We start from the raw sequence: 14,855 nt of genomic DNA, 5'->3' as shown, positions 1-14,855 counted from the left end.
AGCTCTGAGAAGCCCACGGTACTGGAAGGAATCCTGGGCTACGAACACAGATTGGAGGAAGGCGGAACGCACGGCCTGCGCGATCCGGTGCCGGGCTGCCTTTTCGTGCTGTTGAATTATCCCGGCCTGTTTCAAGTGAAGCACTGCGCACAAACATCCTCATTCCGGTTCATTACGACAGTCCGTCTCTCTTGGCCCCCCATCCTCTCACGTGCCTTTGTACTCGTTTTATACTGTCCTTGAATATCCTTACATCACATACATACGGATAATACGGATACCTTGGCCTTCATCATCTGCACAAACTGGCCCTGTAGCCTAATTCGAGCCCTATTGCCGGCTCCTCCCCCTAATTTGCCCTGATACCACCGCACCCTCGTCTATCGAATATCGAATTACACCAACGCACGCGGTCCGAACTCTCCATCGGCCCCATCATCTGCCGGCCGCTACGCACCTCTCACAGCCCGCCCAAGCCCGGCCCCCGGTCCATGACTGACCCCTCCAACATCGCCGGGATCATGGACCATACCGGCACCTCTGGCCACCCGCAGCCGCAGCCGCCAGCACAACGCCAGCCGGTCCTGCGGAGGACCCGGTTCGTATGCGTCTCCGACACCCATAACACTACCGTCAAGTTGCCAAAGGGCGACGTGCTGATCCACGCGGGGGACTTGACCAACCAGGGCAGCTATTCCGAGGTACGTGCCCTATTCGTGCCCTTTCTATAAGTGTATCTGGAGAGAGAGCGAGAGACAATAAGGAAGTTCCCAGTTGTCGACTCAGGTACTTACCCGTTCGGGAGCCATGTGGGAGGCGCTCGGGGAGAGATGAGCTACTCTCTGATGGTGTCTGGGTTCATCGCGGCAACAGAATAAACAAAATATGGACTCGCCGGTGGCGTTTGCTTGCTTCTGAATGTATCTTATTTGGACAGTGTGACTGACGGCATCACCAGTTATCAAAGGCAATCCAATGGCTCGAGAAAGCAGATTTTGAGACCAAAATCGTCGTCGCAGGTACGCACAATGTTGGTCCCCCCTCAGACTTCCTCACCTTGACGCAATATACATTTCATCCCTCCACATCAGAACACTGACCAAACGGCCGTCTAGGGAACCATGACATCACCCTAGACGCAGACTTCTACTCTCAACACGGATCCCACTTCCACAACCAGACACCACAATCACCTCAAGACTGCGCAGCCCTCCTCACAAACTCCCCCTCAATAACCTATCTCGACCACGAAACAGCAACCATCCGCCTCTCTTCCCCTTCAGGACCACACACCTCCTTTATAGTCTTTGCCTCCCCGTACTCGCCACGCAACGGCCTCTGGGCATTCGGCTACGACGCCCCTCAGCACGGCAGCGTCGGCGCCGCGGCGAGTGATCTACCCACGCTATGGGACCATATCCCTCTCGAAGCGGACGTCGTCGTGACGCATACCCCGCCACACACCCACTGCGACGAATCTCGCGCCCGGCGCGCAGCGGGATGCGAAGCCCTGAGACGGGCCTTGTGGCGCGTCCGTCCGCGGCTCGCTGTTTGCGGACACGTCCATGAAGGACGCGGCGTCGAGAGGGTAAGTTGGGATCTGGGCTGCGGCGGCTCAGCTTTCAAAGAAGAAGGCGTCGAGCGCTGGAGTGACCCGGGCCAGGGGAACAAGCAGTCCCTCGTGAATCTGACAATCAAGGGCGGGAACCCTCTCCGCAACGACGGTTCGCACCCGGGGAGGAGTGCATCCGACGAGGCTGTGGGGAGGACAGCTTCCGGTCTGTCTCCGTCTACCCCCGAAACGACGTCAGAATCCGCCGCAGACCCGGGCCTCGGCACCCGCGGCCTCGGCGGCGATCCGACATCACCCCGCACCGATGTCGCCGCGCTCGCCGGACGCCTTGGCCGGCGGGAGACGTGCGTCGTTAACTGCGCCATCATGGCGAAGAGTTATCCGCACGTCGGCGGCAAGACGGTCAACAAGCCTATTGTAGTGGACCTGGATTTGCCGGTGTGGGAGTGGGATCGCGATGGGATGCCGCGGGTCGTATATGCGGATTGAAAGCCTCAATGAAACATAGAGGCAGGTGGGCAGATGCCTTGCTTCAGGTTGAGTAAAGTGGCTGTGATATCGACGTTGCATTGGCGGCGAGGCAGACGGCGGGGCAGCTTTGGTTATTGACGAGGCGCCTGCATGGAGTTGCACATCGGTGAAGGCATGCGTTCTTGTTCGACACAGGTCTGAGTAGCCTGCGTGGACTGCTGCCACAATGGAATTTAGGCGAGGCAGCAAGCGTTCAGAACAGATCGGCCTTTTAATGTTCACCTCCCCGGTCTTGGTAGCCTCGAACCTTCAGTTGCGCTCCAGCATGCTACTATTCGGTGACCTCTACGCCTATCATTCGTGGCACAATGATAACTTCCATGACTTTACCGACTCGAGAGTTCGCCCGTAGCCTTCCATCGCCCGCCCGGCTATGATTTCAAAACGTTTGCCTGTGGACGCGACGCTCGTCGCCTTCCTCTTTCGACGTCTGTGCCGCGGGTTCGCATACAGGCTGTCTCATCCCGAGTAAGGGACTATCAAGCCTCGTGGGGTGTTCGACAGACTAGATGAGCCGCATGTGATACTCCTTATCTACAACAACGACTTAGGGGTAGGGTACTAAGAGTCGAAGAGGCTGAAGTTGCTCTATGCTAGTCTCAGTCAGAGGATGTATCTGGAAACCGTTACCCACCACCACCGTTTTTGACCGTCTACAGCGGGGGCATAGGGAGACGGGAATGAGGCTTCCGAAGTGACAGCCAGTGAAGAAATTACGATCATCACCGAGGTCTACGGTTTTGTGCTCATATTGACAACAATATACCGTTGAACAATTCAGTCCCACCAGACTGTCTCTTGGTCTCGGAGGCCTTTACCTGTGCTCGGAGAGGTCGAGCCTCGTCAATCGTCTCTGCCGTAGCACTATAAATATCCTGCCACAGATCCCTCGGATAGGAAGCCTCGCCAGCTTGAGCATGAACTTGCCCTCTGCCCCGCGGTTGGGCATTCAGGCAGATCATGTTGCGAGATGTGTTCCACAGATGGGCGACGTCGGTGTCTGGAAACGCTTCATGCCTATCCACATCTATATTATCACGTACCATGACTACTGATTTCCAAAGGATATCTCTCAAATCTAGGTATTACGATGCTCGTATACGTGTCCGAATACATACAAAGGCATGAGAGACTCCCCATGGCATAGTTATTCTTCTGGGACCTAAGCAGTCAGAAGCCCTGTTATTGTAGTACACGTATATCTCCCCCGTAGTTTATATCCTCCTACTCACTATATAGAAGACCGAGGATTTCTATTAGCCGGACGACTGTCGGGAGGAGCACGTCAACCTTTCCTACCTAGCCTCCTAGTCTGGATACGATGCTAGCTTTGAAAAAATAGTAGAAAGGGGTTGAGGCGGTTCAAAACACGCCGTGTCATCAGAGCGAATATCCTATTCAGATAGAGGCAGATTATCTTTCGCGACGTATCGACAACACTACTGTTTAAGATAGAGACGCCTTCGTCGTAAAAGACGGCAAAACCCTTAACCAAGGAGGTTCACTAGCTCTAAGTACCCTCATATGGGTATACGAGTCAGAACATACATCTAGTAGACCCGAGAGACTCTCTAAAACCATTACTCTGAACCTATCCAGCCCGCCCCCTTATATCACTACCTCGTAGTACTACATATAGTAAGGGAGCTTCCCCCAAGAGCAGCACACTTCCAGAGCAAATCAAAGCCAGAATTAGGGGGCAAGTAGCAGACAGATAAGCAACGCATTGGGTCAAGGGACAGGACCTCGCAGTCAGGTAGATTCTTCAACTCGGTCACGCTGCACCTTGCTAGTCGATAGGTCTTCGATTGCTCTCGCCGTAATGTCCGGCAAGTCTTCCGTCTCCCATCGTGATCCCTCCGTCAGCTACTTCATCTATCGTAACCATAACAAGGCGAACCAGGTCCATGAGATTGAGGAAAGGAAACGACCAGTGAGGGTGACCTATCAAATGGGCAGACTGACTTCCAAAGCTGTATCCCGCCTTCTCGGTCCATCCCACAGGCCTGCCTCGGAGCCTCATCCTCATCCTCATCCTTCTCGCTCAAGACAACGACCCAATCACACGAGAGCAGCCTCAAGGAGCTAGCCTCATCACATCGAAGGGGTGCCTCATCTGTCTCATCTGCCTCACTAGCCATCCATATCTACACTTCTCCTTCGGCCTCCTACATCTTGCACACCTTCACACATGGCAGAACTACACATTTGCTTCAGACGCCGATACGTGCTGATAATCAGGCACCGAAACACCAAGCCTGAACGCCCCCCTTCTCCCTTGGCCATCTTTCCCACCACCCTTCCCAATGAGGCGGGACTAGAAAGGTGCAACTCGGGCTGGACTCGATCCTAACCTACACACACCATCACGATTCTTGCACATTGCTGCACTCTTCACGGGGTAAGCACCCATAAGGCACCGAAAGCCGCAAGACCCAATGATTATCAGGGAACCTTTTCAAAGCTTTTCTCAGATTCCCATTAAGCCCTGCCCAAAAGTCCCATCGTAATGATACACCACAACGTCCTCCCCCCTCAGTCTCATGTCAAAATAGCCGTAAAGCACACACGTGATCCGTTTGACGACTGCAAAAAGCAATCACGTCGGCCAGGCCGACACTAACATCCAAACCCGACGACATCCGCCACGGTTCTCGCCTGCAAACGAACTACCTACAACCCCTTCGTTGCTGATGTAAGAAAAACAAATATCCGTAATCAATCCCATCTATCCATCCCCCTTCCCCCACGACACAACCCTCAAAAACCTACCTGCAGAGTACCTATCCCTCCCCAAAAGCTGATGTAAGACGGTCCCAGCCTCGCCACCCAGAAGACCAGGCAAGCAAGACAAGCTGGGCTCGCCCCCCAAGCCCATGAGTCCTCACCTTTCCTTACCTTTAAGCCTCTCCGACACGACACGCTCAACACAGTCCCGTGGTTCAGAGTCCATGAGATAGTATCCCAACCCAGAGAAAACAGAAGTCACATTCAGATACCATCCTCGCTCAGCTTACTTTCCCAATTCAACGCTCCTCACCCACCACACACAACCATCATCCAATCCCACTGCACTCTTCTCTCCGCCTACCAATTGATACACTCCAGAGTCCAAAACTTCAATTTGATCCTCCTATTGGCCCAGAAATTCAATAATCATGTGTGGATGCCTAACACAAAAGACATATAGTGGAGACCAAATAGGCTTTGGTGACAGCTCAGGAAAACAACAAGACGGCAGAAGAGGAAAGGGAAAGCGGCCTGGCCTGACCTTCTGGCCTGGCCGCCCGCGCCCCAGGCCTGCATCTCGACTCTGTACTCTGCGGCGCAGGAGAACCCCCCTTTCGCCTCGTGCTTCGTAATTCTTGCTCCCCTCCTCCCGTCTGTCTTCCGATACATCGTGTACTTACACGTCACAACGGGGTTTCTTGTCTATCAGATCAGGCTCAGCGGCAGGTAGGTCGCGAACGCGGCCATCTGGAGGATGGCCGCTGTGTTACCTCACAGGCCTACCTCATAACCAATTCCCATTAGCGCCCATGAGAGGGTTGACGAAACCCCCAGACGGCCCGCCAGTACCATTGACCATCGTCACAACATGATCCAAAGAGGTGGGAGCAGATGAAAGCAAGGCGCTCGATGGGCCGCCCCGTCTGGCCATCTATCCGGCTCCGGATGCCTGATACCGCATGTCCATCCCGTGCCGCCGACCAATGGCCCCGAGTCTAGCGATACAAGAATGCCGGATTCGCTAGTCACGCATGCCTTTTATCTCTCTCTCCCCCTCCTGCAAGGCTTCCCTTTGGAAAGGGAAACCTTCCTGTCGTTGGGATAGGATAGATAGAGCCAGTCATAACCCCGGGGCGAAGATCAGCGTACACTTGTACGGATGCTACGTAAAAAAGGACCACCCCTCGGATATGCTTCCTCTGTACTGTCAGCCATACAGCTCGCGTGAGGAGCCGGTTGGCTGGAAGCCATGCCAACCGCCGCGCTTGGATGGGAAAGGGAGGGGGCATATTCTTCCATTTAGTGTTTGGTCAATTCTGCTTCGCGAAGCAGCATGCCCATCATCCATCCCGAGGACCATCGGAGAGGAGACGCATATGTGGAAGCAGGCTATAAGGCAACAAGAAGGAAATAAGGTAGATGTTCCGGTCTCTCAGACCGGGGAGACGGGCTCGCGTGCGGGAATGGACATGCAGAACCGGAGAGGGAGTGAAGACGTGCAGCTCGGCGCTTGTCGAACGCCCAATAAACGCAGCGGTGGAGACCTTCCCAGACAAGAGGCGCTCCAGCACTCTAGAAAGGAGGGGGGAGACGTGAACGTCGGAAGAGAAGGGGGGTTACGGGCGGGAGAATGTAAGCCCAGTATCAGATGCGGCGGCTGTGCGCAGGTGGGATGATGTGATGTGATGGGATCGGAATCGCGGGGTTCGATTCGCTTGGTGGGGGTTGCCCGCGCATGAGACCCTCAATCCCCCCTCTCGACTCTGTTACGTTTCTTCGTGAGGGTCACCTGGAGGCATCATGGTGTTGCCATCGAGATTGTGAATTGATGAAGTCTGGATGCGTCTGTGAAACTCTGTCATCAAAGAGAGGCTTTCGGACCTCAAAGCTGCCCAAGAATTTCCTCAATTGAACAGCTCATCGCAAGGATGGAAGCTGTAGTAAGGAATCAGAGAGCTGTCCAAGCCAAGGTTGTCGAGAAGCACTTCACCGCCACAAAAGGCAGCGATGTCCCAGCAAAAAATAGACCTCGAGCACAGCCCAGGCTCCATGAGAACCGCAGACTAGCAAGCTAGCGATGGACCGGCTTCAGCCTACGCCTATGCAGGAGCTTTGTCCTATTCTCGACGAAAATGCCTCTTTCCTCAACGCCGTTTCCTTGGAAAGATCGCCAACTGGGCATTGCAAGATGCATCGACCTTATCCACAAGGTGACTGACAAAGTCATCGACCGCAGACAAGTTCCTGGATTTTACTCCTAGAGATGGGATGGCATCCCATGCCCTTCACAAGTTGAGGGTGGTAACCGGCGGCTGTCATTGGAGACGTGAATGGGAATCTGTTGGCGCGGTATCCGCTTTGTGGTCAGAAACGGGAAAATTCCCTCCCTCCAACTGACCCGGCAGTCACTTCGCGAATCTCATCGTTGATAGGCTATCGGCCGGGTCCCTGGAGTAAGGTGTCACTGGTACACATAGTTGGCACAACGATTGCTGGGAACTCCCGGTTGTCGTGGCGCAACTTGAGCGGTTTTCTCCTGAAGATTTTCACGGGAGTATTGGAGGCCATTCCCTGAAGAGTTTCGGCAATGGCGAAGCGGACGGCATGTTCTTTTGCTCATAAAATGGTGATCCAAAGCAGACGCGTACCGGTATGTTCCGCAGCTCAAAGTCGTTGGCCGCTCACTTTTCAGTCTCACCTCACTCACTCAGCGATAGTCTGACTGACTGGCAGAAACTGCTCATGTTGGCCCCAAGGGCGAGCAGGCTGCTGCATCTCTGACGGCCGATCGTTGCCCCGCACCAATGCGATCGAGCTACAACCCACAACAAGGAGGGATGAAAGCGTTGTGATCGACCAAAGGCTGAAGGCAGCTTTTGGCGCTGCCGTGCTGGAGATACTACAAGTAGAGACTGAGTGCTCCAGAAACGGATTGCCATGCCGAAGCCTCACAAGGAAATGCCTTAACAGGACCTTAACAGAAGCTGTTAAACTTGGTCGGATATCCACACCAGTGCGGCACCAGCCAGCTGATCATCCGCGGTGGAGAAGACGGACCTAGGCCCGCTCGCGCACGAGACAGGACGAGACGGGACGATTCGGTTCCTCTCGAACTATTGGCCCAGACGGCGCTGACCGCTAAAACGTGAAACCCCTTCACCACCGACTGACTGCCAAGGACCAGTGACAAACGGCAAGTGTCAAGCTCGGTGATGATGCTGAGGGGTAAGAAGCCACTCACTACCCCTCGTGCCTGGGTTATCACTGTCATAATCCCCGAGTATCAACGCCAAAGAGCGGTTCGAGGTCGTTATCCGTTGACATTCATGCCCTTGGCCAGGATATCTCGATCAGCATGATTCGAGCACCGTATCTCCCTCGATGCGGCATCTACTCCAGGAAAATCTCCCGCCCATGGGTTCCTACTCGTTGTGACTTGTCTAGCTGCAGATGAAGCCTCTGTCTGACTGGTTGAGAAGGTGTTCCAATTTTCGTCTGATTTGTTCGCGGGAGACGGTCTTCTTCTTCTTCTTCCTGGGTCTCCTGGACCAATGACAAGCGGATCCGGACCCCCTCCTTATGTAGTAGAACTGCAAGTCCAAGGTGTATTTCACGTGGAAGGGGACGAAAAAAATTGCGAGTCTAGTTTTTGCACATGTCGGTCGCCGTTTTCACCCTCACCCACAAAGTATCCAGAAGGGGGCGCCTCTGTCTCTAGATTGGGGGCTGTGATGCTCAGAGTTCGTACCTGCTTCCGATCTTCCTGGTGGTCACAGACACGCGACCTCGCGTAGTGACGGCGATCTCATCACGAGTGAGAAGGCGTGGGATGCAACAGCACGGAGGATGGAAGATGGCATGCTAAGACACATGTCCTGAGAGTCGAATGGTCTTAAAGTCGAATGGTTTGTGATATTGTGTGATGGTTGATGCAGAGAGCCCGACTGGGAACTGTGGATGGAGTCATGCACACACTTTGCGGTGGTCGCCGTTACTGGTCGACTGCGACCCTGGAAGGCCGCCGGTCTCTGGCTCAGTCATAGACATTGGATGACACGGCGAGCTAGAGGGCGAATTCGGAGACATTGTAGATATGCCGGCCTTGGTAGCGGGCAAGGAACCCAGCGACTTTAACGACTCCACAGGCCAATGTCGAAACTCTGGCGGCCTCCATTGGCAATTGACGAATACTATGCGAATACTGCGAGTAAGTCGTCAGATTATGAGCTGCCATCGTTGCCGAAAGATGCAGGGCAGAGGTAATAATGCGTAATAAACGGCTGTGGATGCACCTGCAAAGGAAGCACGTTGGAACAATGTCGGCCAAAGGCCTGTGAAAGGGCTTTCCGAGGCAAGTGTTTGAGATAGAACCGACACCAGTTCTGAGAGGGTGTGTAAGTCCCCCCAGACCTGAAAGATCCTTCGTAGGGCTAAGTATGGCTGACGATGCTCAGGCTAGTTGCGATCTTGCTGTTCTCGAGGATGACGTTGCTCCAAGTCGATGGAAGCCGGAGATGTGATGGCTGAGAACAAGTCTGCTGTCGTCCCGTCTCGTCTGCCACTTTCTAGGCTCTGCAGCTAGAAGACGAAGCGGGCACGGTGGAATGGTTGTCGTTGATTACCTAGTCCCCTTGGGGGTTCGCAAGATGATCACGACCATGTGGCGCCGTCTGTTCTGCGGCCTGCGGCCTGTGTGGCCTGTGGCCCGCCAGTGGCCTGCCATTGTCTTTGCGCGTTCCCGGCGGAAAGCTCGAATAATAGCTGATGGACACGGGCAAAAGTTGGCTAGCCTCGTATGGCATATCGACCCGGGGTACGGCGCACCCATGACTTTGCTGGCGACGTTTCTTTGGCTGTGGCCAGGTACGTCTGATATCATGGCGAGGCCAGACCAGGCCACGAAATACGTTTGGGTAGTTGGTCATCTGTACTACTTGGTCGCCATCATCGTTGTATCGCCGTTGGGCTTCATTCCTTGGTTTTTCTTCCCTTTCGTTCCATGGGCTGCTTGTATCCGTGGACTGATGACGGATGAGAGGTTGGGCATCGAATTGATCGAGTGCCATGAGCAAGCATTCGATGAGAGAAAACGGTTTGGGTTGGGAGAGAGTTGGAGGAGGGAGGGGTGGGTGGTTGGGCTAGCGGGGAGACGGTGCGCTTCTGGTCAGACGGTGACAGCTCAAGTTTTACTGCGCTTGTCGTGCTCGCTACTGGGAAGGTCCTCGCAGGCCTTGGGCATCTCCCGAACGTACCTGCCTCCATTAGGTAAGCAAAAAGGGTACGTACTTCGGTACCTCCTTCCCAAGGAGAGGGGACCTTCCATCTGGAAGGAGTCAGAGTCAGGTCCATCGTGAGTTGACGGAGGAAGGCACGGCACCGGAGGACGGGGACCAAGTGCCCGAAAGACCCGCTTTTATCGCAAACGGTGGTCAAACGAGGTGTTTGTTCACCGCCAGATGGCCCTAGACATTCGCCGCAGTGCGTGTCATGAAGCCGAATGGGCGGTGCTGATGGAGTCAAGCAAAAGCAGGTACGGCTAGAGGAGCTCGCTTCCATGGCCCTGCCGGGCAACTAGGCCTGGGCATTACCTCAGCAACGTCTGACAGATGCGTTTGAAATCGTGTTTTCCATGCTGCCAAATATGGCTCTGATGGCTCTACCAGCTTCCAATTGAGGTATCCTTACTGTAGCATGAGCCGGAAGAAAATAGATTATTCAGAAACCCGCCGGATGGTCAGACTGATTTGATGCAACGCAACTGTCTTTCCGAAAGCCTCCGGCTCAGAGGTTCAGATTCGCGTTCGCCGAGCAGACCAGAGGAACACAGCCTCCAGTTCGCAGAACGATGGATTACACTATCAGCCAAGGTCCCTTTAGACTCGGACAGATGGTTGCTTAGCGTGTACCTAAAGAGCCGTTTTGTTAAGCACCAACGGGCATCCCCTAAGTTGTTGATTGAGTTTGTCATTCATGGTGCGCTATCCTCGGGAAACGGGACGTTTGGCGTCTCTCCAACCAAGGTTGCTGCTTGAAAACGGACGAACGTTTCAAAGGGCGGCCAGCTGCAGCGTTGGAGGCTAAACGGATGCCAGGTGCCACCTTGTGTTTGCAGGCCGCGCTGTTGCCACTCAACCACTAAAGGGAGGAGCAGATGAACGGTGCGCGACAAACGTCGGAGTGAGGTACTTGGTCGACCAAAGTCCGAAGTACTCTTGTCGACGGTACGTGGACATCGCCCCTCGACCCCTCACGGGGCAAAGTACCCACGACTTTACGTACGAGCCACCGCCTGCTTCTAATTGCCCACTGCCACATCCTTCTTGCCTTCCTTCGCTGTTGCTTGCACTTTGCAGTGCAGTTGCGATGCCTTGATGCTTCCTCCCTGATGCTGGTACCAGGCGCCAGGCAAGTGCTCCTGGGTGTTGGTGTTGCCGCTGCCCAATCGACAGGGCGAACAAGCGTTTACGGTGCCATGCCATCCCTAATTCATCAATTCCCATCCAACGACATTCCCAGCTTCTCGCGGGTACAACCACAGCATTGCACTCGGCTTTCATGGATACAGCGAACAAAAGACGAAGTAGGCGAAACCCGCGCTTCCGTATTTTTGCCCCTCGAAGAAACAGAAATTTCGTTTTTTTCCCCTTCGTCAACGAGAAACTCCCCTTCCCCTCCGGGAGGCGCTGAAGGCTAGAATGATTCAGGTTGATTCATCCATCGTCATCTTTGGCCCCATTCTCCGGTTCCTCCAGCCGAGGCGCAGCGTGGAAGTTGTCGTCGGCATCTTCGTCAAAGTTGCGCGATGGCCCCCTTGGATCTTGGAAGATATCCTAGCACGATACATACATCACTTGGCGGGCTGAAGCTGTATCTCCTACATCGCAGGGAGCAAGGCGAAGTACATTGTTGCTGCCATCGTTTGGGTTCGATCTTCCTTCCCCAACCACCCCACCTTCGGTACTCTCCTTCACCGTATCCAGGACCGCTATGAGCGATCGACTTTACGACGGGAGCCCATGTGCCGTCCCTGTCGCTCATCACCTGAAGGGTTCGGTTCGCGGCCGACCTCTTGCGGTTCCATATCTACCATGCCACCATGCCTGCCAGCTAAACAAGTCTCCCCGACAACGCGAGACCTCTATTCAGTAAAAGGCACGAGAGAAACCGAGACGGCTTATAGCCACCGATACGGGCAGGTCTCAGGGGTCCCGCATACGTCAGGCGTTGCGTATCATGGCTCAGCTCCGCCGGGGGGTTCAGTCATTTACTATGCAATCCGCCCCCGCGGCCGCCTACCACAGCTGCAGCAAGCCACCGCAAGCTGCTGTACGCTGCCCGTTTGGGCGACGGACAACGCGGGTCGAACAGAGAGGGAAACAGGGCCTGTCCGCCGCCGTGGAAGTAGAGAGAAGGACACAGACGAGACACCGGTCAATGCCAGTCTCCAGACAGGCGGCGGGACGGACTTCAGCGGCGGGTTACGCAGAGAAGGACGAGACCGATGACAAGCCGGGTACGACGGTGCTCCGACGACTGACAGACGTCGGACTTTAGGTCTCTGTGCGCTTGTCCTTCCGGGGTTAAGAATAGGCGGTCGAACAGAACAGACTCAAGCTGCGGCCCGTGGAAGTGCAAAAACCCAAAGACGAGACGATGTCTGAGGTTCAACAACGACAAGTGCGGCACGGAGTGAGTACCGGAGACAGAGTGGTGGCACCGATGGACGAGCAAGCAATAAAGTCACCGTGGTCATCCATCCACAACAAGCCTTACCCGCTGGGCACGCCGCACATCACACCCACTCCAGCCCCTCCTCTCCTGGGGGGGAGAATAAGACGTGGGATCCCTTTCCAGTCAGGGACAGCATCATCAGCCAAGGCCAGAACCGTCTCACCTGGCTACAAGCCCCATCCGTTCACCCCCGTTTGTGCTGTACCACATGCGAGAAGCGTATCAGTTGCCGTCTTGTGTGCAATCGTAAATGCATCTGTTCATAGGCTACCGTCTGTGTGCAACAGCCCTGGCAGTCTGGTCATGACTGGTTAACCACACCTCTTGAAGGGGAAAGACTGGCTGGATGATAGCCTTAATACAGTCAACCATCCATCTGACTGGAGGTGAGTGGTCCAATCGAATGGTGACCGCAGAGCCAGAAGTCGAATTTGGGTGAGGCATGTACCCTCGGTTCAGATTCTCACGCTGCATCTGAACAGCAGAAAAAAAAAAAGACAGAATGACAGAGGGAGGTCCCCTGGGGCTCCGTTTCGTTGGATTGAAACGGAGAGTCGCAAAACTGAGGCTGATCCACACCTCGGATTGCGCTAGTGGCTGTCAGCCGTTTTTGACTGGTGGACGCTCCGCTACAGATGCTGTCCTTTTTCGTCCAACCAGCAATGACCCAGACCCAGCCATCGACCACCGTCTCGTCCAGTCATAGTCACCTCTCCCCCTCCTTTTCGCCCAAAAGCCCGTGACCTCATCGTCGGTCAAGAGCACCTGCGAATACACCGTCTCCAATACTTGGTCAGCCCCCGTGCTGTCAAGTCACGTCCTCAGTCCACCATCCTCGTTTCTTGAACAGTACGAATACGTACCATGGGATGGCCTTTCCCAAGTCCCGACTCGCCGAAGATACCGCAGTCAAGGTACACGAGCCAGACGGGAAACACAGGGCACACCAGACTCCATCTTCGCAGCTCTGGCCCGGTCTGGCCACCTCAAGATCAAAACCAAAAAATGACAAGTAATGGGGCATTTGTCTTGGGTGCTGGACCCTTTGGGCACCCGATTTCGTCACAGACTCACTCAGAGTATGTGAGTACCTAGGTCCCTATCCTCTTCCTGGCCAAGCTGCCCATACGGATTTCTGTAAGGTGAGGTAAGGCACTTTAACCTGTACTTACGTATCGTCTACGTAAGGTAAGGTACAGTCCGTATCTATCAGCGAGAATAACGTGAGGAAGGTACATGCATCTTGCGCTGAGATACGTACCCTCGACCCCAGGCTCTGTGACCCACCGTCCACGGACCCGTGCCCACTTTAACCCACCGCGCCTTCCACGTCCCACGCTTGCACCGGCTCGCTCTCGACTGACAGGACGGAAACGCCCTGATGTACGTATGTACCTATGTACCTGATGGAGGCAGGTACCTTTCTCCGTATCTTTTGTATGGGCCATCGGCTGTCCATTCATCAATCGTCCACCCGCGTCAATCCACAACCCACAATCCAACCATCCATCTGCCATCCATCATCCATCGTTGCCATCCGCCCGCGCATCTGGGGACCCTCTCTTCGCAAAGTCGCATGGTGCGCCCAAAGTCACTTTTTTCCCTCTTTGCCTTTCTAATCCTCAGTTATTCAGCGTCCAAAAGTCTCTCCGCTCTTCCAGTCATCGCTCGTCTCGGCTCCTAGCAAGCATCCCAGTGCCCGGGAACTCCACCGCTGTCAGAAGTCACTCCAGTTCTCCCATATCCGCCTCCGTTTCCTCCTGGGCCTCTGGAGATCCTCCCGTTACCTATTTGGCACGCCTTCCCCCCCTTCTCCATCTCGTCTTTCGCTTGAGCTGCCCGTCCAACGCAACTTGCGAACATCAACCCACGAAAACAACTCCACCTGCGTACTGGACACTGGTTGCGCTGCTGCACCTCGAGGGGAAAGCCCAGAGATAGGAGCCACGACCCACGATCGACCACCCGTCCGACTCTGGCCCTCGCCCTCGCCCTACGTATCCGGCTGCTTCTCCCGCCCTCTTTTGCCATCCATATCCGCATCTGCATCTCTTGCCTCTGCTCTCCTCTATTTGCCTCTCCCTCACACTCTCTCTCTCACTCGATTCACAACTCTGAACCATAACATCATCACCTCACCTTAACGATACCCAATATTCCGTTCCGCCTTATCTGATCCTCCTTTTTGCCTCTTCCCTCACAGTACATCACTTGTCGCGACTTCACTTCAGCCTACATACTACCTTACTACTACTACTTCTACTTACTACCGTACTACCTTCACCTTTCT

At 54.6% G+C, this 14,855-nt stretch overlaps 8 protein-coding genes across 8 annotated transcripts; 5 read left to right on the top strand and 3 right to left on the bottom strand.

Annotated features, from left to right (window-relative positions):
- Positions 1-491: 491 nt before the first annotated feature.
- Positions 492-2,062, top strand: CCOS01_08450 (calcineurin-like phosphoesterase; the record flags this gene model as incomplete). The annotated part of the gene is made up of 3 exons (XM_060456611.1): positions 492-701; positions 959-1,019; positions 1,116-2,062. 3 exons carry the CDS (start codon positions 492-494, stop codon positions 2,060-2,062), a joined length of 1,218 nt encoding a protein of 405 aa, XP_060312885.1.
- A 3,803-nt stretch (positions 2,063-5,865) lies between these two features.
- On the top strand, positions 5,866-6,510 carry CCOS01_08449 (uncharacterized protein; the record flags this gene model as incomplete). Its single annotated transcript, XM_060456610.1, has 1 exon — positions 5,866-6,510. One exon carries the CDS (start codon positions 5,866-5,868, stop codon positions 6,508-6,510), a length of 645 nt encoding a protein of 214 aa, XP_060312884.1.
- A 940-nt stretch (positions 6,511-7,450) lies between these two features.
- CCOS01_08448 (uncharacterized protein) lies at positions 7,451-7,773 on the bottom strand (the record flags this gene model as incomplete). The annotated part of the gene is made up of 2 exons (XM_060456609.1): positions 7,451-7,478; positions 7,562-7,773. 2 exons carry the CDS (start codon positions 7,771-7,773, stop codon positions 7,451-7,453), a joined length of 240 nt encoding a protein of 79 aa, XP_060312883.1.
- Positions 7,774-8,927: 1,154 nt separating this feature from the next.
- CCOS01_08447 (uncharacterized protein) lies at positions 8,928-9,354 on the top strand (the record flags this gene model as incomplete). Its single annotated transcript, XM_060456608.1, has 2 exons — positions 8,928-9,041; positions 9,289-9,354. 2 exons carry the CDS (start codon positions 8,928-8,930, stop codon positions 9,352-9,354), a joined length of 180 nt encoding a protein of 59 aa, XP_060312882.1.
- Positions 9,355-9,802: 448 nt separating this feature from the next.
- CCOS01_08446 (uncharacterized protein) lies at positions 9,803-10,390 on the bottom strand (the record flags this gene model as incomplete). The annotated part of the gene is made up of 2 exons (XM_060456607.1): positions 9,803-10,150; positions 10,184-10,390. The coding sequence occupies 2 exons, from the start codon at positions 10,388-10,390 to the stop codon at positions 9,803-9,805; spliced, it is 555 nt and encodes a 184-aa protein (XP_060312881.1).
- A 1,154-nt stretch (positions 10,391-11,544) lies between these two features.
- On the bottom strand, positions 11,545-11,750 carry CCOS01_08445 (uncharacterized protein; the record flags this gene model as incomplete). The annotated part of the gene is made up of 2 exons (XM_060456606.1): positions 11,545-11,644; positions 11,713-11,750. The coding sequence occupies 2 exons, from the start codon at positions 11,748-11,750 to the stop codon at positions 11,545-11,547; spliced, it is 138 nt and encodes a 45-aa protein (XP_060312880.1).
- Positions 11,751-11,850: 100 nt separating this feature from the next.
- CCOS01_08444 (uncharacterized protein) lies at positions 11,851-12,339 on the top strand (the record flags this gene model as incomplete). The annotated part of the gene is made up of 1 exon (XM_060456605.1): positions 11,851-12,339. One exon carries the CDS (start codon positions 11,851-11,853, stop codon positions 12,337-12,339), a length of 489 nt encoding a protein of 162 aa, XP_060312879.1.
- A 1,965-nt stretch (positions 12,340-14,304) lies between these two features.
- CCOS01_08443 (uncharacterized protein) lies at positions 14,305-14,709 on the top strand (the record flags this gene model as incomplete). The annotated part of the gene is made up of 1 exon (XM_060456604.1): positions 14,305-14,709. A coding segment is annotated over one exon (405 nt), but the record flags the coding sequence as incomplete, so codon positions are not given.
- Positions 14,710-14,855: the final 146 nt, after the last annotated feature.

This window comes from Colletotrichum costaricense (assembly GCF_030867565.1).
Source record: "Colletotrichum costaricense strain IMI 309622 chromosome Unknown Scaffold_8.1, whole genome shotgun sequence".
Taxonomy (NCBI): domain Eukaryota; kingdom Fungi; phylum Ascomycota; class Sordariomycetes; order Glomerellales; family Glomerellaceae; genus Colletotrichum; species Colletotrichum costaricense.
The sequence above is the reverse complement of the archived record's forward strand: the minus strand, read 5'-3'. Positions and strand labels throughout refer to the sequence as shown.